The 23,721-nt window shown below is 39.3% G+C and overlaps 1 protein-coding gene across 1 annotated transcript in view; it reads left to right on the top strand.

Moving 5' to 3' along the window:
• thsd7ba (thrombospondin, type I, domain containing 7Ba) overlaps window positions 1-23,721 on the top strand; it is a 142,535-nt gene that overhangs the window by 53,045 nt on the left and 65,769 nt on the right. Inside the window, exons 7-11 of the mRNA XM_075479933.1 lie at window positions 8,461-8,652; window positions 10,625-10,856; window positions 15,652-15,767; window positions 16,703-16,835; window positions 17,482-17,585. Coding sequence (XP_075336048.1) covers window positions 8,461-8,652; window positions 10,625-10,856; window positions 15,652-15,767; window positions 16,703-16,835; window positions 17,482-17,585 — 777 coding nt within the window. The remainder of the gene's footprint in view (window positions 1-8,460; window positions 8,653-10,624; window positions 10,857-15,651; window positions 15,768-16,702; window positions 16,836-17,481; window positions 17,586-23,721) is intronic.

Below are 23,721 nucleotides of genomic sequence, written 5' to 3' on the forward strand. Positions count from 1 at the left end.
CCCAATTGCAGTTGGGATCAGTCCCAGCCCCTTGTGAGTCTGAATTGGATAAAGTAGGTATAGAAACTGGTTGGATGGGTCAACATTTTTGGCAATCTTTTTATTTGTTTTAGATTTTATTCTGCTGAAAGGAACAAAAACTTTTGCAGAATCACCAGCCTTGTGCCCAGGATTTGACACTCATGATGGACTTATATTAGTCAACTAAACTGCACCATGTACTGACTGTGCTCATTATGCCTGAAACAGCTACTACCTATTAATATTGTGAAGTGTAGTGCAGAGTTATTTAAATCAAAGAATCCCTGAAAATAGATGGAACATTTGGCAATTAGATACAGAGACTAAAAGTATAATTATTATTTTTGTGCCGATATCTCAGTAACCCATTTTGATCAAGGTCAAGTTTCTCTCGAGTGAGAATCTGCTTTTAGCTGCTTTGCTGTTGTGTCTGACATATACATGTAGGAAACCTTGGAGAAAGCAGCTGCTAATTGCCACTCTGCACATTCAGATTCAACACATTCAAGCTCTCACTCTCAGCTGTTACACAAATAAGGCTGATGGACACTTTGTCTGTCGAGAGGAAGGCAGATAAGTGTGCTTCTTTCCATGAAAAATAAGTTTTGGTCGTCACAAGGACTCTAGAATAATTGTATTCCAAGTTCTTTAAAGGTTTGAGTATATTCACTAGTGCTATCCCTAAGATATTCTCAATATCAAAGGCAAAACAACAATTCAGTACAAATCAATTTCATGACAAAACATAACATATCAGTGAAGTTCACATGCCCATTGCTCTGTCATATGATGTCGTTGTGATAGAATGAGGAAAATTAATCATTAGATACAAAATAACGAATACAAATCTGAGTCACCACTCCTTGCACAAAAATTAGCTTCATTACAATTTCATTTGTCAAAAAAAAAAATACCAATACCAAAATTTATTCTTCAATATAACCAATGGTTTTAGTTATTTATTAGCCTATACAAATCTATCATCCAGCTCTAATCAAAGCAGGACAAATCCACCATCAGGTGGAGTAGTAATGACATTTAGAATGTTTCATACAATATTTTACAATGCTTCCACAGTTGGAGAGAGCAGTGGGACTCTGGTGCAGTCTACACTGACTGTGGAGAATACCTGCACGCATACCTGCCGCTGCCTTGGTTTCAATCATTTTTACTCTGACAGGACGGGAAAGGCAGAGAGGTGGGAGTGAAATATCAGCAGAGATGAAAGGCTTGTTTACGATAATCTGATTTGCTGTCATAAACAGAAACCGAGTGTAATATTTGAAGACGCACATGCATTGTTTTTCAATAGTAGCAGCATATCTTGTAATCATGCAAATACAATCAGGTGACCTAGATGTCTTTTTCTACAAAGAGAGTGTAGATTCCAAGGAGCTCTCAGGTTTCACCACACATACTGGAGCAGGAGTTCAGGTTTGTTTGTGGAAAAAAAAAGTGACAGGTTTCTCAAATAAAAATAAAAAGTATATATATGTAGCTTAAACTTGAGCTCATCTTGGCTTACCCTATCCTGTTGTTCAGTGAAAGACATTTTTAATTGGGAGATAGGAAGAACTCACCAAGCCAGTTTGTTATCGCCTTGGTCTAGTTTCACAGTGTCCCCATTTGAAGCAGAAGCTTTCGCTCTCATTAATATAAGACCTGCTTTAACCCACTTCTATGCCTCTTGCATATCACATTTTTTGCACTTCTCTTTAGTTAAGCTGAAGTAAGTATAGATCCTTTGGAGTAAAGTTGTCTTTCTTGCAACGCACAGACAAGTTAAAGTACAATATTCATTGACTCATCAAAGAGCAAAGCCCCTGATGAAGGTTGCTGCAAGGGACGGAACCCAAAGGAGGTCCAGACGCTGTTATTGCCGAAGCAGATGAGATGACCTGGACAAACACTGGAGCTGTGAGCTTATAGCTCTGATACAGCAGGTGAAATCAAGTATTAAATCATTCTGACACCAAAGAAAAGAAGGCAGGAAGAGAGACAGAATGTGAGGGAATAAATACCTTTTTTTGAACTTGCACTTACAAAGCTTGACTTCTGATTCATATCAGTGGCAATGTGCTGATATAAAAAAATACAATGAAGTTGGGAAAATAATTTTTTATTTGTACTGTTTTCTGTTGAATAGATTATTATTATAGTGACTACTCATTTATTACCATGCATACTGTATTTTCAGCTCTTATGTATGCTTATGGAAAGGTAATCTGTGGCCGGTGTTTCTTTGCTGACAACCTTGTTCACATGACACAAAATGTTTCTCTATTAGAAGCCTTTTATACCCCTAAGGTATTGAGCCATCTAAAGCACAGATTAACAAATGTTTCCTTTGAATCAGGCAAAGTATTTACAAATGATGATAGAAAAACAAACTATTCCAGTTTTTAACACAAGATAGGTGAGAGTGCTGATGGTTGGCAGCTCAGACATTATTGTCACACAGATTATGTGCTGTGTTTGTCCCTACTGAATACACAACACATTCTCACCAAAGTGTGTATAACTGTCATGAATCATAATCTATTGATTCATGTCCTGGGACGCATCATTCTCTTTTTTTATTTGTAGGCATAAGCATGAATATACAGTAACTACATGTAGGAGTAAAATCTCCTGGCATTTCATAAAACTGTCACAAACAAAGTGATTATCAGCTTTAACAGGTAAAAATTTCCATATTTGCAAGATGAAGGGATATGCTAGCCCAGTCTCACCAGAAGTTATGAGATAGGAATGTGTGTCCACTCATCTAATATGTTTTAGTTTCTAGGCTCACTAACTGGACGAGTCCTGCCCTCGCTTCAAAAGACAAACATAATGCTGACATTTGAGAAAACTCTCACTGAAATGAATTATTTTGCACATGTGCTAGGTTTTTAGAAAAGGCACTTTTGTATTCAATTTCATGACTATAATGATTTTCACTTGGCAGTTATTTAATGTTTAACTTTAATTCTGAGCTGGAATATAACATTCAAACAGTGTAAACTGGAGAAGAGATGTGAACATTTATGAAAATAACATTATCAAAAAGCAAATATAAATCACTGTGCTCAAGGTTAAAAAGATATTTAAAAAAACAAACAATCAAGTAGAAGCTAAAACTGTAAAGGAATCGGAGCTGGTTTATTAGTCTGCCATTCACAATTGTAGCTTATGATACTAGCTTATGATACTATGACAGGATACCGCAATGGTTTTGCAAAAAAAATAAAATAAAAAAAAATAAATCACCATTCTGTGCATACGTTTTCCAAAACATACCATGACATGAAAAGGTTGAACCTAAACAGAGAGTTGAATCCATTTAAAAAAAAAAATCACCTTTTAGAGGGGCCCAGGCAGAGCCATAACTTTTATCCAACAGGTTATTATTATGTCGAATCACTTTAAAAGACTGAAGCAGATTTGCAAAGAAAAATGGTGTAAAACTCCACATTAACAATGTGGAGGTCTGATCTGAACCTAGTAAGAATATTAGTTAGATATTAATGATGCCAAAATTGGCTCAAACAACTAACAAAACCAAGAGGTTCCTTATTTCTTTCAAGACCGCTGTGAATGTAAAATGGCTGTATTCAATAATATGCTTTTTGTTCACGTGGTAGAATAAGCACATTGTTCTTGTCTAATCAAATATGTTTATGTGCGATAGTTTATTTGTGAACTCATAAGTATTGGATCTACATTTATGCTCTTTATTGTAATTTATCATAATTTGAATGGGCTTTAAACTAGCTCAAAGAAGTGCTGATATAGCTTACCCACTGACTTCTGCCCCAGGCTTAGAGAAGTTGTTTTGGCAGCTTGCTCTGCTGCCTCTCTCCACCCTGCTACCATAAACACTGGAAGAGCCAGTGCCACCAACAACCGGGCCTGCTGACTCAAACATGCCAGGTGCGCTTGTGATTGACGGCTGACATGACCAATTTAACCCCTCATGGATGGATGCTGGCTAACCTCCTACAACTTACAGAGCCTCTGACATTTGCGGACCAGCTACAGCAACCCAACAGTATGTTTCCCATCGGCCTGTCCCTTTCTGCTCCACTGGTTGGCAATATGTTAGTGATGACTAACTCAGGAAAGCAGCTGTAAATGCAGATGGGTGACTGTCAGTGGCAATGAAATTCTAAAGTTTCATGTTTGACAGATGGACAGCAAAAAATATTAATTAGTGAGCCAGGTTAGTTTATGAGAGCTCACTTGAATTTTGACGACGATTCTGTTCAATTTAGCTTGTTGCTTTTACCCCTTGCACTCTGCCTTAAAAGCTGCCTTACTGAATAGATACAATTGATAACTTTCATGCAAAGGCAAAGACGCTTTTTTTTTTTTTATATCCACAGGAATAATACCAATGAAGGGAATTAATTAGTTGGTGGGCGAGCGATATAGAAATAATGTTAAAATTGCATGCAGGAAGCAGTGATATTATATCTGAGTAAGAGTCCTAAATACAGATAACGTATTAATAATGCAAAAGGACCCCAGGGGCAGCCATCTATTTGAAGAACCATACACCCTCAAACATATTCACACGTACATGAGTTATGACTTTGGCTCTATGTTATCATGTCATTTCTTCTTTAGGAAATGTTTCCAGCCAAAGCTTTGTGAATTTTTGGTTGCTAATATATTCATTTGTACCCAGTGACTTTCAAGCAAACTGACTGTTAAATTACTGTTTTTCCACAGAAAGAAGAAGAACAGCAAATAATTCTACCTTTAAGAAATATAACTGATCCTTGAATAGCCCTATGCTGTAAAGAATTTCCCTGTCAATAGTAAAATACTGATAACAGGGACGACAGTACACTTACTGTAATTAGTTTTACAGTATAGTATTATATTACAAAATGTCACAGTACGATAAATGTTGGTTTGACATAATTTTTACAGTAAATAACAACATGTTAATGTTTGCTTACAAAGGGTAATAAACTCTGTTTCTATCGTATTTGATGATCTTTTTTCTTATAATGATGAAAAGAAATGATGACAAATGATTTTGGTTTTTTTAAAGAATGCAGCCATGTCTAGTTTTTGGTGTAGCATATTAAAATCTCACGTCAATAAGCACAATTCCTTGTGTAGGAATAAAGAATCTAATGAAAGAACATAATCAGTACCCATTTCCCTATGGGGGTGAAAAAAATATTCAGTCTACTATTAGTATGACCAAGCGTTATCCCATTGTGGTGGAAGACATTTTTTTCAAAAATTAAGTTTAGTCAATAGTTACCAATTTAGATCTACTAATCTGTGCAACACAATGGAGTTATCTGTTATCATGTGTTTTGTTGGCAATAAGGTAAGTCAACTTGGATATTATTGCCAAGGTAAGGGTGACCACAATCATGTGTTGACCTTTTTTAACCTGTAATGTAGCTGCATGCTCTCATTATCATAGAGTACCTCTACCTCCAATTGCAGTTCATCTTCAAAATTGCACTTTGTTGATAGGCTGATGCTTGTGAGAGTCTGAATAGCTTCCGTGTTTCTTGTAACTTTGGCTTTTTCTCATGGCTATGCAGCATATATCACAGCACTACTTATAGCAGAGAGTGACTGATCATGTTAAATAAAAACATAATGTGTTCCTGCTGGGTGAAATAGGCCATATACTGCATATAACAGAATAACCAGTAGTGATCTTATTCTGTATTTTCACAGTATGAATTACAAATGATAGAACTTTACATGGAAATCTAATTCCCAGCTCATGTTGGGATTAGGGGGTGGAAATGGCAAACCACATACTGTGCTACCATTTCTTTGAGAGCAGCAGAAGTGATATACGTTTCCTCAACTCTCAATAAAACGTTTGACATTTCAGCTCCTATTTAAACTTTTTAAATGTTGTCTTGCTGCATCTCATTGCTCACTTTCCAATTCTGGCCCTTTGTATTCATGCCTGTAAATTTGGAAGTAGATTTACAGAAATCTATCGTGCATACCCTGTTTCCTTTTCTGCTCACTTTGTTTGAGGCACACACACATAAAATAATTATCTGGGTGAGAGCCACGGCGAACCACGGCAAAGAATTCCCATGCAGCTTAAAATCTCGCTGTCGTTTCAAAACAATTAAATACAATTTCTATTCAAGTAAGTGCATTTAGAGATCTCTGATAATGAAAAAAAAAAGTTTGCTCTTCCAGAGTTGGTTTTTTTGTTCTGATATTCAATGCCAAATCATCCATTGTCCATCCATTCCTTTACTTGCATTATGCTTATACTGCTTGCTAAAAAATGTTTGATGAATTTTTTTTTTCTTTTTTCTATTTAGTTTTTCTGATCTGGAAAGTTCTTTGTATGCCCACGTGCATCTGCATGATGCCAGAAATAATGCACCGCTTACGATAGGCTGTGGGTTTTCACCATTACTTCTAGTAGACTATTGTCTCCTGCTGTACACACGCCTGTCACTTTGATCATTGTAGATATGCAATGCTTTAACTTTATGGACAAAAGGTTTTTAGCCTCCCCAAGGGGGTATTTCACATCTATCTGATGAGGCGTTACCAACGTTTGCTCTCTCTGGGTTTACTGCCTCCCTCAGTATCAAGGGTATTTGCTTGGGGATAAAAAAACGACAAACTGATGGCAAATCTGCCCAAGGGTTGTTATTGTAAAACCATATTGCATGATGTAGTGACATAATTCAAGTGAGTAAATGATACAACAGAGTGTGAGTGTCTATGTGAAAGCAATGTATCAGCGGCTGCTGGCATTGTTTTGACATCAGAATGGCATCCCAGGGTTCAGAAATCGATCTCGCGCCCTCTGCCAAAGAGAGGCCTTGGAAAAATCTGTAGTAATCTCTCTGGAGAGTCCAACAAAAAAAAAATGCAAGGATTTTTTGGGGGGATTTTTTATTTTTTTGCACTTATGATGATTAATCACATAACAAGAAAGCCATTATGATCCAGCACAGTAAAGAAAAGCAGCTTAATTTTTCCTTTGGCTCTTTCACTCCTATAAATAAGAATTAATTGGAAGATGTGATATATTTGTCCTAACATGGTTGCAAGATGGAGGCTGAAGGACACTTTTTTAAACTATCCCAGAATTCCAATGAGATGTTCTTAAAGCATTCTTTAGAGTCAATGAAAATCTGTTTGAGTTTGACAAAATACTTGAAAAGAACGTCAGTTTGCCTGCAAGTCTCATAAACTATAAACAATTAGCAGACTCATCTCTTGTTGTAAATTTACACTAACATTTTCAACAGGATCTAACTGCATTTCACAATAACTGTGGGTAATAATAAACTTACACTTTGTGCATATAAATTATCAGTCAATACCATCAGCTAACAGTTATCAGTATAAAACAGTACAGACAGATACCACCCACTCTCACTCACTGATACCATGAATTTGGAGGGTTGCCAGATTTATGATAGTCCCCAATGTCGCACATTAATATACCTAAATTAGTAGCCTGCTTTTAAGAAAGTTTGGGATTGAAAAGCAGAAATTATATGATTAGAAGATTAATTCGGAAAGAGGACTTATCTACCATCACACTGACTTCAATTCAGCGATAATGGTATTGTTTATAGTTCAGCAGTATCAATAGTAATACCAAACTGAATATATCTATTTAAAATGATTCATTTCTACACAAAAAAATGGGCATTATAGAAACATTATTTTTGAAATATTGAAAATTATTTAAAGGGAACTATCCAGGGCAAATTACATGCTGGTAGATATTACGTACTGTATATTAGAGCAGATGCTAACAATGAGATACTGCTGTCTCTTGTTCCAGGGAGTTACTGTCTAATCTCTTATTACATATTCTTATCAATACATTTACTTATACCTGCATACTGCAGTAATAAATAGTAATAATTGTATCAATGGTAATAATAGTAAAAGTAAATAGTGAATAGTAACCGATTAAGTTTTTATATTTAAATGCACCTTATTTTAGCTTATACTAGTACATTTTATGCCCACATAGGCTTAAGATCTTATACTGGATATACTTGGATTATGGTGTTTTCATATTCAGATTGTGTGTCATTCATTAAATCCCTGTATATTGACCCTGATAGAAAACTCATGCACATTTTTAAAGTGCAGTTAAAATGAATGTCTGCTCTCCTTTTGATGTGGTTTTAGTACTTTGATTACAGTCTTGTACAGGTTATTTTTTGTATATTTAACATGAAGAAAATCGACCTTTAAGCTTCAGTCTTTTCAGCTTTGAATCACAAGGCCTGAGATTAGACTTACTCTGGGTTTCTCATATGCTGGTTACCACATGCATCTCTTGCTTGGAATGGAGTTTTAATCTTAACTCCAACATGTGTTCTGCCTAGTCAGGACGAGATACACAATTTGCACTGAGTGTAAGGTCTTGAATCCGATTTATCCATTTCGATTTTGTCATTGTGCCTTCTTCAGGGGAAGATGTGCTCAATACCCACTGTGTTGATGACCCTCCACCCACAGAGGAGGCCTGTGAGGTACCCTGCCCTGCAGACTGTGTGCTTGGGTCCTGGTCCTCCTGGTCCTCCTGCTCACACAGCTGCGCCACCAAGACTGCAGAGGGCAGGCAGAGCCGGACTCGCACAGTTTTGGCCATTCAAGGGAAAGGTAATCCAAAGTTTCCTCCAGTTAAGCCTCTTCTGGCTGGGTGTAAATTAACTATTTCTTTTCTGTATTTTTGATACTTTATTCCTCAGATTTACTTGTGATTCAGTTTCAGTTTTAATCTGTTGAGCCTTGGTAGAAAAAGCTTTTATATTTGAAAAGTAAATTTTTCTTTAAAAATTTAGATAATAATGTACAAATTGATATGTATAAAGCCAACATTTGGAAAAGTGGACTGCAGGTTAAGGATGGGCATAAGTAAATAGAGTGTACTATACACTGTAAATATAGTTTTTAGAATTGCTGTGTGCTCCATAGTATGCAAGAGGTATGGTACCAATGTTGTTAGATGACAGTATGAAAACACTAAATTGTTTATGATTTCATCAGGCTGTTTCTCATGAGTTGAGTGCCCTGTGACTGAAAGACATTTTGTGGAAACTAAACTAAGAAATTTAAAGCTTACTGAAAACCAGACTCAGCAAACAGAAAATAAAGATCGATTGAGCCAGAAGCTTTAGCAGAGTAGTTTCACAAATACTGCAGTCTTTTTGGCTGTTTCTCTTGATTTAAGAGTCTTATATAGACATTTTTCATCTAAAAAAATATTTGAAGTTTGAGCTGACCATCCATTATCAGAAACTCTTCCTCTGGCCAGTATTTTCTCTGCATACTCCATGTGTTTGTGTTTTCAAGTCAGACAGCCCTGGCCACCTTGGCAGCCGACTGCTGCCCATTAATCCCTGTAACTAAACACATATCAGCAATAGGAGCTGAAGAAAGAATCTCGTAGCTTAAGCCAGGTTCCAAAGTGTGTTGTTTATAACCATGTTGCTGTCCATCTGCACCCTGGCAGAGGTACTGACAGTGAGTGTGTTTATAGTTTGTGTGCCTGTATGTTGGTAACTCTATGTCACAGAATGGAAGATCTTTGGAATGCAATGCAGATGGAAAAGTGCAGGTTTCTTTTCTTTTTTAGTTGTTGTTGGGGTTCTCAAACTTTTCCAGGTAACACATCTAATTTGTCATCAACTTAACTGTTCTTTTGTTGTACCTCCATTGAGACTCAATAGTCCTTGCACCAATACACAAATACCGTTAGAATGTCTACAACAATCAACCATATCATTACTGCCAAATAACTCTGCTCAATCAGAGTGTGGTCAAAGAACCCCTGAGGGTGTCCTGGACTGTCTGGTACCGGGACATTAGATCCTTTGGCCTAGTGGGTTGTAGGTTTCCCACACGTATATATATGACTGGTCCAGAGAACCTTGGGTTGGTGGAAAGTTTCAAAGTAAGAGCCATGTGAATGTCAAGATATGGGTTTTCCCAGTAGAATGTTGCATTGTAAAAAAAAAAGAACCCTGTTACTCACTTTACCTGTCAGCTGTTTTAATGTTGTGGCTGATCAGTGTTGTGCATTTTGGCTTTCAAGAAGATAACTTTTCTAAATGAAAGAGCTTACTGTGGTTTGATGTGATATGTTATTTTGTTGTGAAAAAATGAAGACAGTTTCATATCCTAGTAATACAAAAAGACACTCATAATCAGATGCTAAGGCACTAAAAGCTATTATCACCCCTTATTGTCATGTGGCTTTTAATCACAACCACAATTTTACTAAATAATTTATATTCATCAGTATGCTTTTATTGTAGCTATTGTGGCTTGCAGCACAAGCATAACCCATAAACAAACATGCACTCAAATAAACGCAAGTACACACAGATTTGCTTGTTGTCAATGTTGTTTTTTCCTAGAGGGTAAATAGAAATAATGAATATATATTGGTCTGTGCACAGGGAGCAGGATCGGCAAAAAATTTTAGTGTTGTGCCTGCTTGCAGTCCACGAATCAGCCATGAATTCAGTTAGACAGACCTTCAAACTTTTGGAGCTTGTAAGGTTGTGAGCTTGTGTACTTTTTCTGTGCATCACACTTTCACAGTTTCTCCTTGTGTGTTCACATCCAGCAGGAAAAGCTTGTCCAGCAGCTTCAGCCCTAGAAGAGTGGCGAGTCTGCAATGACCATCCTTGCACATTTTTTTACTGGGATGCCTCCATATGGGGTCCCTGTATCAAAGACCCATCTGCTGATCTCAATGGAACTAGCTTTTGGAATTGGACCTCTACCTGTGGTGTCGGTGTCCAGAGCCGCAAAGTCAGCTGCATGAAGATGAATGTCGGTCCTGTCATAAGTAAAAGGTGCGCTATCTGTATGTCGTCATTGTGTAAAGCAGCCGTAATGAAAATAATTGGTCCTCAAAAGCATACGTGTATAGAATTCAAGCTGACATGAATGCCACATATAATCTGTAAGATTTTATTGTTTGTTTTTCTCACATGCAAAAATGAAATCTGATATCCACTAATTCTCACAGATGTAACCTCACCCTCCATTTCTGATGTTACTTTGGCAATTCCACCTCTGCGCACTTGCTCTGAAACAAATTAAATCAATGGGTGGTTTACCCACTCTTAACATATTAATGGTAATTCAATTTTTTTACTGGGGTACAAATGTTTTGTGTTTGTCAAAACATTGTTCTTCCTCTTTCTCTATCAAGTCACACAGCCTTGCTTGCTTTCATACCAGAAAATGGGCCCTCAGAGAAATGAATATCGAATAATGGGTGAGGAGTCAAAGACATGATCACGTTCCGCTTATTGAAAAACTATCTTGAAAACACAACCTCCAAATTCCAAAAAACACCTTACTTGCTATTTATAGACGATCCAGAGGACATGATACACTGTGAAATCAAGTCCCCAGAGTTCAGTGCATTCAGTGCTCTTCTTTTATACTTTCGGTTTGTATGTTAAATATTTTTTCTTTTTTTTGGGAACTACAGATTCATCTTGCTTCTGCTCTCCCATTATCTTCCTCTTTCAGTGATACAATATCAAACACTGCTAAGGGCTTTTGTGCTGTCACTTTAATGATGTTAAAGCCTACACGAGTAAGACAGATTTATAAATAATTCACAAAGTTAGCCCTTCTTTGGCTCAATATATTATTGACTGGGCCATAAAATAGATTATGAAGAGGCTTTTTTCTTATGCCTGTCCTGTCTCTCACCACAAAGGCTTTAATGAAAGCTGTCATTTCTGCTCCACCAACAGATCTCGTCTGTACGGTATGCTGTGAATTCAATCACTTCGTTCCTATTCATAAGGGTGAGGAGCGTTCGTGGTTGATGGTTAATGGAACAGCTCACTGTACACGCACCTGCATGTTGCTTTTCATCATAGATGATTTCGACTGTCAGTAACAAGTGAGTTAGTGCGTTAATCCAGCAAAAAAAAGACCTTTGTTCTATCCTAGCAAACTATGATATATGGGTTTGATTGTGTCCATATAGAAAAGAGCATATTAGGCTTACTCCTGGGTTAATACAGAATGTAAAAACAAAAGAAAAAAAAGGAAAAATCTTGGTAAATCAGACCTTAAAACTTTTGGGGTTTTATTGTTTTTACGCTGGTGGCTTGTTAAGCTTTGAGTCTGATGCAGAAATGCCTTCACAACCTTTCAGTGCAGCTGATGTTGCGTTGCTTGAGAAGGGTCACCTCAGTCAGCAAACATCTAAGCATTCATGCTGGGCAATAATCTCCACAGTGAGCACTGGCTCAACACAAAGCCTGGTGCTTTTTTTTTTTTTTTTTCTCATGGTTTCATTTCAGAGCCTGCAGGAAAATATTTGATTGATTTTCATTTCTGCTTTCCTTTGTCACGTATTGACGATAAACTATGTATCGGCGCTTTAAAGGGTGTAGCATATTATAAATTGTATTACTTTTACGACATAGTATAATATACATAATACCATTCTGTAATATGAAATATCCTATATGTTACATGTAGCGTGACCAGTCAACATACTAAAAAGGCCAAAGACAAGGTCCATATTATCTACCATTTAGTTTTGCATTACTTTTTCATTCTCTATATATAATCTATATTCAAATATATTAAATATAGTAATATTTAGTATGTGTTTGATATTGATAATGTTTATAGATAATCTTACTTCTTATTTCAAACTATGGTGGGGATTGGCTTGTTCATTTGTTTGCATTCTCAAAGAAAAAATCAATAATGTGTAGGAGACCTTGAAATTTGCAGATGTTGTCACAATTGAACGCCACGGCCTTGACTTGAAGTCTAATACCATCCTTTTGGGCAAATCCCAGAATCTTCCCACAACTACTCTGTTGCATTGCCATGCCCTCTGGCATACATCAATGCAAAGAGGGAGAAAGAAGAGAAGGGGAAAAACCTGCAGAAGGATGGGTTTTATTTATCCTTTCTACTTATGCTTTGGCAGGCTTTTATCTCATTCCCGTGCTCGTCGGCTTTCTGCGGTTGGTGGGATGTGGCACCATGCTGGGTCTCTAGCGAGACCTGGATCTGGTTTTCGGGCAAAGGAAGTCGCTCTGTCTGAAATTAAATTTGGAGGTCTATGTGCGCTTGTCGGCATGTTGAAGAGGTGGAGTTTGCCTGCTGGTTGATGAAGACATCAAAGCTTATGAATTATTTGATTTTACAGAACTGCATTAATCCGCAGCACTTTCAGGCTCGACAACACAGAAAATACGACACAGCCAAAGGGCTGTTACAGATGCATCCCACGAGATCTGTACCAACCTAAATAGAGGTGAAATGCATAATTATTTTCTATTTTAATTGCTAGAAAAATTGCTAGAAGTCTGCAAAGAATTCCTTAAAGCTTTAATGATGGTCAATAGTTGTAAAAATGTGAAATGGCTATTTTCCCAAATGTTTCTTCAGAAGCCTGAACTGCTATCAAGTACCTGTCAATTGTTACATTCTCTTGGTAAATAGAGGAATTCACCTGCATCAGGGATTTGGAGGGTGGTGGTATCACAGGGCTTTCATTAAGCAAAATGTTTAAGCCTTAAGTGTGTGGTGTTTGAGATTTTCTGGTGTCAGTGTTCAGACTGGTGTGCTTGTTGTCAGAAGACCTCAGTGCAACACACAGGTTTGGGACCTCATTTTATTAATTTCCTAAACTCAATTCTTAGAAAAAAAATTAGGGTTGAAATTTGTTTTGATTTCTTGTTGTAAAAGCCATCCAGTGCAAATGGCTGATAAAACACCTCTCTTAAATAACTTGGAAATGTCATGAGAAAAACCAGGCTTGACTAAGGCCCCGTTTACACGATAGGAAGACTCAGATATTTTCCTGCGGTTTGGCCTCTTATTTACACCAAAACCCTGTTTTTATCACAGAAAACGATTATTTCTAAAACCTCCGGCCAAAGTGGAGATTTCTGATAACGCTGGTTCTGTGTTGCCGTGTCAACTGGGAGAAACGGCGTTTTGGGTTCTTAAACGTCACATTATGCGCCCACAACTCCCTCTTTGCATTAACGTCATGCGAGCGCTTTATGTTTACAGTTTGTTTGGCTACTGATCAGGATTATCATGGATGATGTTAAAGTTCTACTAATTTTTACGTTTGTGGAAACGATTCTGGCCTTATTGCATTTGCCACCCCAAACCTGCTCGCACAGTTCAAAATAGAGGAGCACCACTCTTCCGTGGCCGCTCCTGCGTCCAGTATCCACTGACTGTCTATATTTCCCTCTTATTGCCTTCAGTTTTGTTGTTATATTTGCTCGCGTTATCTCCTCCTTTACATGAGGAAAGTCCTCGATTCTGAGGATTTTGATTGGCTTGCATGGCTTTATTCCTTTCCCTACACTGCCGCCAATAGGTTTGGCATAGTTATTATGGCGCTTGACGGCGTATTTATGCGGGTTGATGTAAATGACAAGTTTTTTGAAAACGATGTTGTGTGCACGATGTTATTATTGAAAACGGAGGGGGGGGGGGAATATTCGTTTCTCTAAATACCCGGCTATGTGTAAATGTGGCCCAAGCCTCCAGTGTTTCAGGCTCGTAAAAAGACCCCTGCTCTGGGTGTCATTTTAGATCCAGAAATGTTCCATCTGGTGACAATAAATTTATTTCCTTTTCAGCCACTATAACCATTATATTTTTGATATTTAGTTTTATTAGATTTAGTTTTATCATCTTTTTAGACTTTATGTCATTTTAACTCAGTGCTTGATGAGGAAAGAAGTTATGATAGCTCTCCAAAAGTGTCAGAGTGACAAGCCTCTCAAGTCTCTGTTGTAAAGCTACTACTTTTCTTTTACATTGTCTCATGGCAGTATGAAACTGTCATGAAAGGAGTGTTTGAAAGTTTTAACAAAAAAGAGTGCATTTTGAGTCTGGAGAGTGTTGCAGTGGTATATAGTATATATAGGTGTATATATACAGTGAACTTGAAAAGCTATTTAATTTAAAATTTTAGTTTTGCAGCGTATGTTTACACTTGAGTCAAGTTACGTGACGAGTTCGATTTGGTCATTTAAGTAGACTAGTGTCCCTGTCTCATCATACATGCATGGGAGGAGAATCGCGGTATTGTCCAAAGTAAGCCTGATTCTGCAGCTTTGTGGACTGTGTGAGAAAATATTGACAACATTTTTCCACTTCTATATTTCTCTGTGGAAGATCATCAAACATATAAATATATCTGAAATCTTTGCACAGACATTGTCTTTAATTTACATGAATGATGTTTTTTGTCAGATAAAGCTGTGCAGAGCGATTTGTTTTATTGTTCACATAAAAGAATATATTCCTTTGAGCAGCTTTGAGATGGTTGGGCTTTAAAAGTGATAATGTGTTATGAGCCAGACAATTAGGTCTGTGTGGTGGAATAGTGACTGATAATATGAAGATAATTCTCATCGTAGAGCAATATTTGCACCCAAAGAAGCCACTGAATGTGAGTAAAAACCTTTTCCTTGAACATGCCAGCAGGGCCACATGTAATCAATAATTTTTCTGTGGGAAAATGTGTGGAGTCAAGGTGAGGGCAGATGTTTAACTGCACTGTCCTCTTACCAGTGAGAAGCAGAACATTTCTCATCCGTTGTCGTGAAAAAAAAATGTTTGTGTGTTTAGGTGTTTGGATTCTTCTCGTCCAGAAACTGTCAGACCCTGTTCGCTCCCCTGCAAGAAAGACTGCGTAGTGACCCCATTCAGTGAATGGACAGCCTGCCCATCAACCTGCCTTCCAGGTAGCTCATTATGTTATATCAACTCATTTTAGAAATGGCCTTCTTATAACAAGAATACCATCTGAGAATTAGCCAGATGACCTCTATAACTTTTGCTCAAAGTCTTGCTCAAAGACTGCAAATATTTTTGTAAAGGGCACATTATTAGAGTGGTAGAGAGAAACCAAACATAACTGTAGCAGCATTAATTAGCTATTCAAAGAAGTGTATTTTTTGAAAAAAAAATCTGGTCATACACTTTAGTTATATACCTGTATACGCACAATATCAGACAGGTATCACAAAGTGAGACAATAAAACAACAAATACAAATTGCCACATGAATGTCTTCTAGTGTGGTTAATGATTATATTAATTGTAAATTACATTGTTAAGTGTCTTTTGCATTAGGCTGACACATCAAGAGGAAAATGGCTGTTTAATGGGTTTGAATATGTATACTGTAATATCTTGGAAATCAAAATGTACCAAATTGTTTTTAGAAGAACTGAGCAGGCATCTCATCTCTGTAAATATTCTGTAGTCCATTGGGCCCTCTGACGATGTAATCACTTTCTTAATTGCACCATTTTCAATGTTTAGTAATTAGTGTTGTGTAATGAGCCTTGGAACTCGAGCCAAATTAAGCCATTACAATGTGTTGTGTCCGAAAACAGACTGCAGTGAAGTGGAAGGACACCACAGCCGTCAAGGGCACGCTGCTCAGAATCAGATCAATTTGGAAACCGATTGTTTTTCAGCCATCTCTTTAACATATTTTACTGCACTATGGTTATTAAATCTTCATCAGCTTGGCATCCTAGACATATATATGGCATTGTTTCTTTCATTTCATCTTCTTTTCCCCATAGAAAGTGCTCACAGAAATGAAACTGTGTAAACAATTTATGATTGTGTATAGTCTTTTTCTGAGGACTGTGTTTCATGTTCTTCAGAAAATACAACCTCCAGCACACAGTCTCGATACAGAACCATCATTCAGAGGCCTGCTAATGGAGGTCAAGAGTGTCCTGACACATTGTACGAAGAGAGGGAGTGTGAATCACATTGTGTGTGTCCAGAATATAGGTAAATACACTATTTATAATGAAGTATATTCTTTTCTTATGTGCAGATAAGTTAACCTAAGTCACCAACTATATAATAGCACAAGGTGAGAAGTTGTTTAATACCCTGTGTCACAAGGGTGAAATTGTGTCGTGAAATCTGTGTAACTGAGCTGAGAGCAGAGTGGGAAAATACACTTACAGAGGGGCACTCATAGTTTCATCAGGTCCCAAAGGATAAAAATTTAATTAGAATGAAAATGATTCATTTTTATAAACAAATTGTGGTACAAGGTACTTGTACTTATTACCATGTATTTTGTTTTCATTGGTTGCAAATTATTAAGTTTTTAAATTAGAGCAAGAATATGAAAAGTTGATTAAAAAATTGTACTGATGGAGTATGTAATATGTCACTCTTACCTCCAACTCCAAAGGGTGCACTCCAATATGTAATCAGAGTAGTTTTGAAATGTGTATTAAGCTCAGATTTAATGCCATATGTTCTATCTTAACCAGATGGAACTATATTGCACCTTGGCTACATGATGCTCAGCTCACCAGTCACTAGCTAACAAGTATAAAAAAACGATTATGACATGTTTATCTTCTGAAACACAATGATACGTCACCATATATAGTCATTCTGTGTTTGTGTTTAAACGTAGGTGGAGGACACACAAGTGGCACAGTTGCACTCTGGTCCCTGATTCAGTTAGACGGGGATTATCTGGATCAGGAGAAGCCTGTGGGAATGGTTTAGAGACAAGAGGCAAGTATTAACCCTGACCTACTGTCATTTCTGCACACTCTATTCTCCAGACAGCTGCTGCCACTGTGCATCACCTGTTTTAAGCCATTTTTTTCAGGGTCCCCCAATTTCATTCTATCCTTGTTTAACCACATAGAATTGGTTCTCAGAAGTACTCCTTTTGTAATGAGTGACAGTAACATTCAAGAAAGAGTATATTTGTCCAGTGAAAATAAGAACTGATGAACAGTCTGCTGTCTTGATGATCTAATCAAAGCACTAGATGGTTATAGACGCATACAGCAAGTTGGATGCTCACATGCATCTTAGCAACAGTTTAAAAGTATAAAAGTGATCACATAGCTGTCACTGTGTGTCACGATTAGTCCAAAGTGATAAATGAGTTGCCATAGAGTTTTGATCTCTGGCTCCTCTACTTCACATGTCAAAGAAAGCTTTGGCAAGATACTGATCTCTAAAATTCTCTCAGAATATCATTAGTCTGTGAGTGAGAGTGAGAGTGTGAGTGACAGAAAAATGCTGGATAAAGGCATGTGTGTGTCAATGGTTTAATTGTTTATATTGAAATTAACTTTATGTATGCAAATGTTTTAATCGAATATTTAGTAGTTTAAAAAATTACCCTTATTTACCTACTGCGTCTGGATTGAAGTGGCCGATTAAAAAGTTCTTGTGCGCACCTTTGAGAACAGAAAATTATAGTTCTGTCAGAACCACTCTCATCAAAACGAGACGAGAAACAGAGATGAATTTCAGAAGCTTATTCTGAATGCATACAATTATGTTTGGCGGTATGGCTCTGTTCGGAGGAAGTTCCCGACTTTTCCATGAGCTCCATGGAAGCCAAGACAGGGAACAGCAGCATCCTCAGGTGGAGTGCCTTCCATTTGCTGTAAAGGCAACAAACCCCCTAGAACAGAGCAAGCAACAATGAAGAACAGTATGACATTGTTTGGCAATGAGAAGTCGGTGGAGCAGGGGAGGTGGTGGGTGCAAGCAGAAAGCAAAAAAAAGCAGTGACAGCAAACCAAGTTTAAATGAAGTGCCCCAAATGCCAGCATCCAATTGCGAGCAGCAGCTGATTACCCATTGAGCGCAGCTGGTTGCGGAAAGCCATAAGGGTTGGGTCGGCGTCAGCCAATAGGCAAAGGGCGCGTTGACTACGTGGTCTGCCAGAACTAACGCGGTGCTCCATTTTGTATTTCCAGATTTCAAAATGGTTTGAATAAAGCTGTAAGATAAGCGTTGTATCACATTCAGGGCGAGATCACATCACGCATTTTGGCCTCTCTTCACTGACTTCCAGTCCATTCAGGATTCAGTTTGAAATTGTATTGCTTGTTTTTAAGAGTCTCAAAGGCATGACGCCAGCTTACCTGTCCGAACTTTTGAAGCTTCATAATCCACCCACAGCACTGAGGTCTGTGAATCAATTGCTTTTGGATATCCCTAGATCCAGGCTAAAAGGTAGAGGTGATACAGCCTTTTCGGTTGTGGCTCCGAGTCTTTGGAACAACCTACCTTTTCACATTCGGGTGGCTGTGACCCTAGATCATTTTAGATTTTTTCTTAAAACCTGTTTCTGGCTTTGAGACCTGGTTGAGTGGCATATATTGGCTTTTATTCATTCAAGCACTGTTATCATTCCATTTAATTTTTACTTTACTAATTAATTTTATGCTTTACTGTTTTTTTCTTCTTCTTGTATATATTGCTGTTTTAAAGATTGTTGGATTTATTTATATTTGTTCAGCTTGTATAAGCACATTTGGTCACCTGTGGTTGATTTTGAATTTTCCACACAAATACACTTTGACTTGACTTGATTTGACTTGACAGTCAGGGCACACAGTCAAACAGAGCCAGACAACAACCCTTTAAAAGTAAAGTCTCCTTCTGATCAAACTTCCCAGATGCAAGATAGCATCCTTTTCAACACTGAAGCTTGTTGAAGAATCCAGTGAACTAACATTTAAAATGCATTTTTCAATCAGAGTGGTACTCTGATAGCTACTGCAATATCATACTTACAAATGAGATTTTTCATGCAAAAAAAATCATCAGATAAAGAGGGTAGCAATCATTAAATTAGAGTTGCAATAATTAAAAGCAGTTTCATGAAATTAGTCATAAGACTGCTAAAACCATTTATCATGGCTCATAATCTGCAGTGTTCATGACTGACAACTTGCTATCCTGAAAATTAATTTAAAGGACATCGTTTTTTAATAACAATTACTGCCAGTGCTTAAACAAAACACATTCATTTTCTCACTATAGAGGGTTACGTTTAAATGTCATATTATTTTTTGATTGTTCAACTTTTTTTTGTCTTTTATTACGCATATAAAGTTGATTTTTTTTTTCACTGAGAGTAAAATTACCTTAATGTGAGTTGCATGTGGTTTTTTGGCATAATCTTGTCATTTTTTATGTAAAAGCTCTTTGGAATAACACATGTATATAGCAGCAATTTATGATATTCTATATTCTATATTCTAACAGGCAGTCTCACAAGAAAACAAGTAACATGTACATTTGACCACTTGTCCAATATAGTGTATAACAGTTGAAAAGTCTTAGATGGTAATATATCTCCTGGCTGTCGTTTTCTGCCAGGTAGTGCTTATATGACCTAATAAAATGTGAAGCATGGATATAAAAATGCACAAACTGTAGATTTTTGGAATCGTAGACTTAACCATTTACATTAATTCTAACGCAGCTTTATGGTTGCCTAGGTAACCATAAAGCGGCGGCACGATCGTTTTTGCAGCGACCCCTCGAGAGGAAAAACTGTGTAAAACAGTGTAATTTTAGTGTATTTATATCGTTAAGTTATGTGTCTGAAATCTACAAACTGCACTCAAGAGGCCGCTAAACTGCAACACTCAGATGCAGTATCACAAGTCTACCAACGGAGTCTACTTATGGAACTTAAACACTGCCCAACGGCATTACCAACGGAGACAAAGGACGCGCTACAGTCTACCAGCCTGCTTCGCAAATTCCCGAGCTCGCCTGAAGACAAGGGCCGGGTGAGGAGGCGCCGAAAGCGGTGTGAGAGAAGACGGAAGAGGGGCAAGAGAGCCGGTGTCCGTGCTAGGCTGATGGCTAATGCTAGCCGACCGGCTCTCCCGTCCATCCTGCTCTCTAACGTCTGCTCACTTGAAAATAAACTGGACTACATCAAACTACAACGGACTACTAAACGGGACACTAGGGACTGCTGTGTGTATGTTTTCACAGAAACATGGCTCAGCGACCGCGTCCCGGAGGCGGCCATTCAGCTAGACGGACTAGCCTTGCATCGAGCCGATAGAGACCCGCTGTGCGGTAAGACACGAGGCGGGGGACTGTGTGTTTACATCAACACGGACTGGTGCAACAACTCTGTCCTAGTCTCCAAGTCCTGTTCATCGCTGGTGGAATACGCGGTCGTGAGATGTAGACCATTCTACTTACCGAGAGAGATCTCCTTGCACATTGTAGCTGTGTACATTCCTCCCAGCGCTAACGCTAAGGAAGCGCTAACTGCACTGTACGGGGCCATCAGTGATCTCCAAAACAAACATCCAGAAGGACTGCTTATTGTCGCCGGAGACTTCAATCATGCAAATCTAAAAACAGTGCTTCCAAAATTCTACCAACATGTGGATTTTGCAACGAGAGGAGCGAACACGCTGGATCTTGTTTACACCACCATACCCGGGGAAATATCGTGCCAAGCCCCGCCCCCACCTGGGATATTCTGACCACATCTCCGTCAAGCTGATCCCAGCATACAGACCGCTGGTCAGACGCTCCAGACCAGTCAACAAACAGGTAAAGACCTGGCCGGAAGGAGCCATCTCTACCCTCCAGGACTGTTTTGAGTGCACTGACTGGCAAATGTTTAGGGAAGCAGCAACCACCAACGGCTCCACTGACCTAGAGGGGTACACGGCTTCAGTCACTGGTTTCATCAGTAAGTGCACTGATGACGTCACGGTCATCAAATCCATCACCACGCGCTCTAACCAGAAGCCATGGATGACTGCTGAGGTGCGTGCACTGCTGAGAGCCAAAGACACAGCATTCAGAACAGGAGAAAAGGAGGCCCTGAGCAGAGCGCGGGCAACACTGGCCCAGGCTATCAGGGATGCAAAGCGAGCGCATGCCCAAAAAATCCACGGCCACTTCAGAGACAGTGGAGACACACGGCAGCTGTGGCAGGGAATACAAGCCATCACTAACTTCAGGACAACAACACCGGCCTGTGACAGTGATGCCTCCCTGCCCGATGCGCTGAACGTGTTCTACAGTCGTTTTGATGCAGAGAATGATGTGGTGGCAAGGAAGAACACCCCCCCTCCTGGCGAACAAGTGCTATGCCTGACCACAGCTGAAGTGAGAAAGACTCTGCAAAGAGTCAACCCACGTAAGGCTGCTGGCCCAGACAACATTCCCGGGAGTGTGCTCAGGGGATGTGCAGACCAACTGGCAGATGTCTTCACGGACATCTTCAACATCTCCCTGAGCAGTGCCATCATCCCATCGTGCTTCAAAACCACCACCATCGTCCCTGTGCCCAAGAAGTCGCCTGTGTCATGCCTCAATGATCACTGCCCCATCGCACTCACCCCTACCATCATGAAGTGCTTTGAGAGGCTGATCCTGAAGCACATCAAGAACCATCTGCCTCCCACCCTAGACCCCCTGCAGTTTGCGTACCGAGCCAACCGCTCCACCGACGACGCCATCAACACCCTCCACCTAGCACTCACCCACCTGGACAAAAAAGACACTTATGTCAGAATGCTGTTCATAGACTTCAGTTCAGCATTCAACACTATCATCCCACAGCACCTGACTAGGAAGCTGAGCTTGCTTGGCCTGAACACTACCCTCTGCAACTGGATCCTGGACTTTCTTACGGAGAGACCCCAGTCAGTCCGGATCGGAAACAACACCTCCGGCACCACCACACTGAGCACAGGGGCACCTCAAGGCTGCGTGCTCAGTCCACTGCTGTTCACACTCCTAACCCATGACTGCACAGCACTACACGACTCGAACCACATAATCAAGTTCACTGACGATACGACCGTGGTGGGTCTCATCGAAAAGAACGACGAGTCAACATACAGGGAGGAGGTGGAAAAGCTGATCACCTGGTGCAAAGCCATCAACCTGTCTCTGAATGTGGACAAAACTAAAGAGATGGTTGTTGACTTCCGCAGAGCACAGAGGGACCATGAGCCTCTGCACATCAAAGGCTCCCCGGTGGAGATTGTGGAGAACACCAAATTCCTTGGTGTCCATCTGGCAGAGAACTTCACCTGGTCCCTCAACACCGGCTCCACCGTAAAGAAGGCTCAGCAGCGTCTCCACTTCCTGAGAAGGCTGAAGAGAGCCCACCTCCCTCCCACCATTCTCACCACCTTCTACAGAGGGACCATAGAGAGCCTCCTGGGTAGCTGCATCACCGCCTGGTTCGGTAACTGCACCCAACTGGACCGCAAAAACCTTCAGCGTGTGGTGAGGACGGCTGAAAAGATCATTGGAGCCACTCTCCCCTCCGTCTCAGACATCTACACCACACGCTGCATCCGCAAGTCAACCAGGATTCTTAAAGACCCCACCCACCCCTCACATAGACTTTTCTCACCCCTCCCATCTGGCAGAAGGTACCGCAGCATACGGTCTGTCACCACCAGACTACAAAACAGCTTCTTCCCCCAGGCCAAACGACTCCTCAACGCTCAGAGACTGATCTGATCACCTCTGTTGTCCCAGCTGTTCTTTATTGTTGCTGTTTGTTGCACTGAAAAACTTCTCGAGAAACGTTATTTCATTGCACTGTATACTGTGTATATGGCTGGAATGACAATAAACCCTCTTGAATCTTGAATCTTGAATCTTGAATCACTCTGGGTGAGAGCGCAGTAGAAAAGTAAGGAATCAAGTAGAAAAGTACAATTACTGTTGAAATCATTTTGCAGGACTCAAACCAGTGATCTCTTGCACGCTGACAACATAGGTCTATAATTAGTCCCTTTCGCCGTCCCCTCCACCCTAGTTATAAGTAAAATGTTTAAAACACATGGGAACTGGACACCATCGTGCAGGAAGGACAAATTACGTTGTGTAGAGA

This window comes from Odontesthes bonariensis, chromosome 12, assembly GCF_027942865.1.
Source record: "Odontesthes bonariensis isolate fOdoBon6 chromosome 12, fOdoBon6.hap1, whole genome shotgun sequence".
NCBI classification, from domain to species: Eukaryota; Metazoa; Chordata; class Actinopteri; order Atheriniformes; family Atherinopsidae; genus Odontesthes; species Odontesthes bonariensis.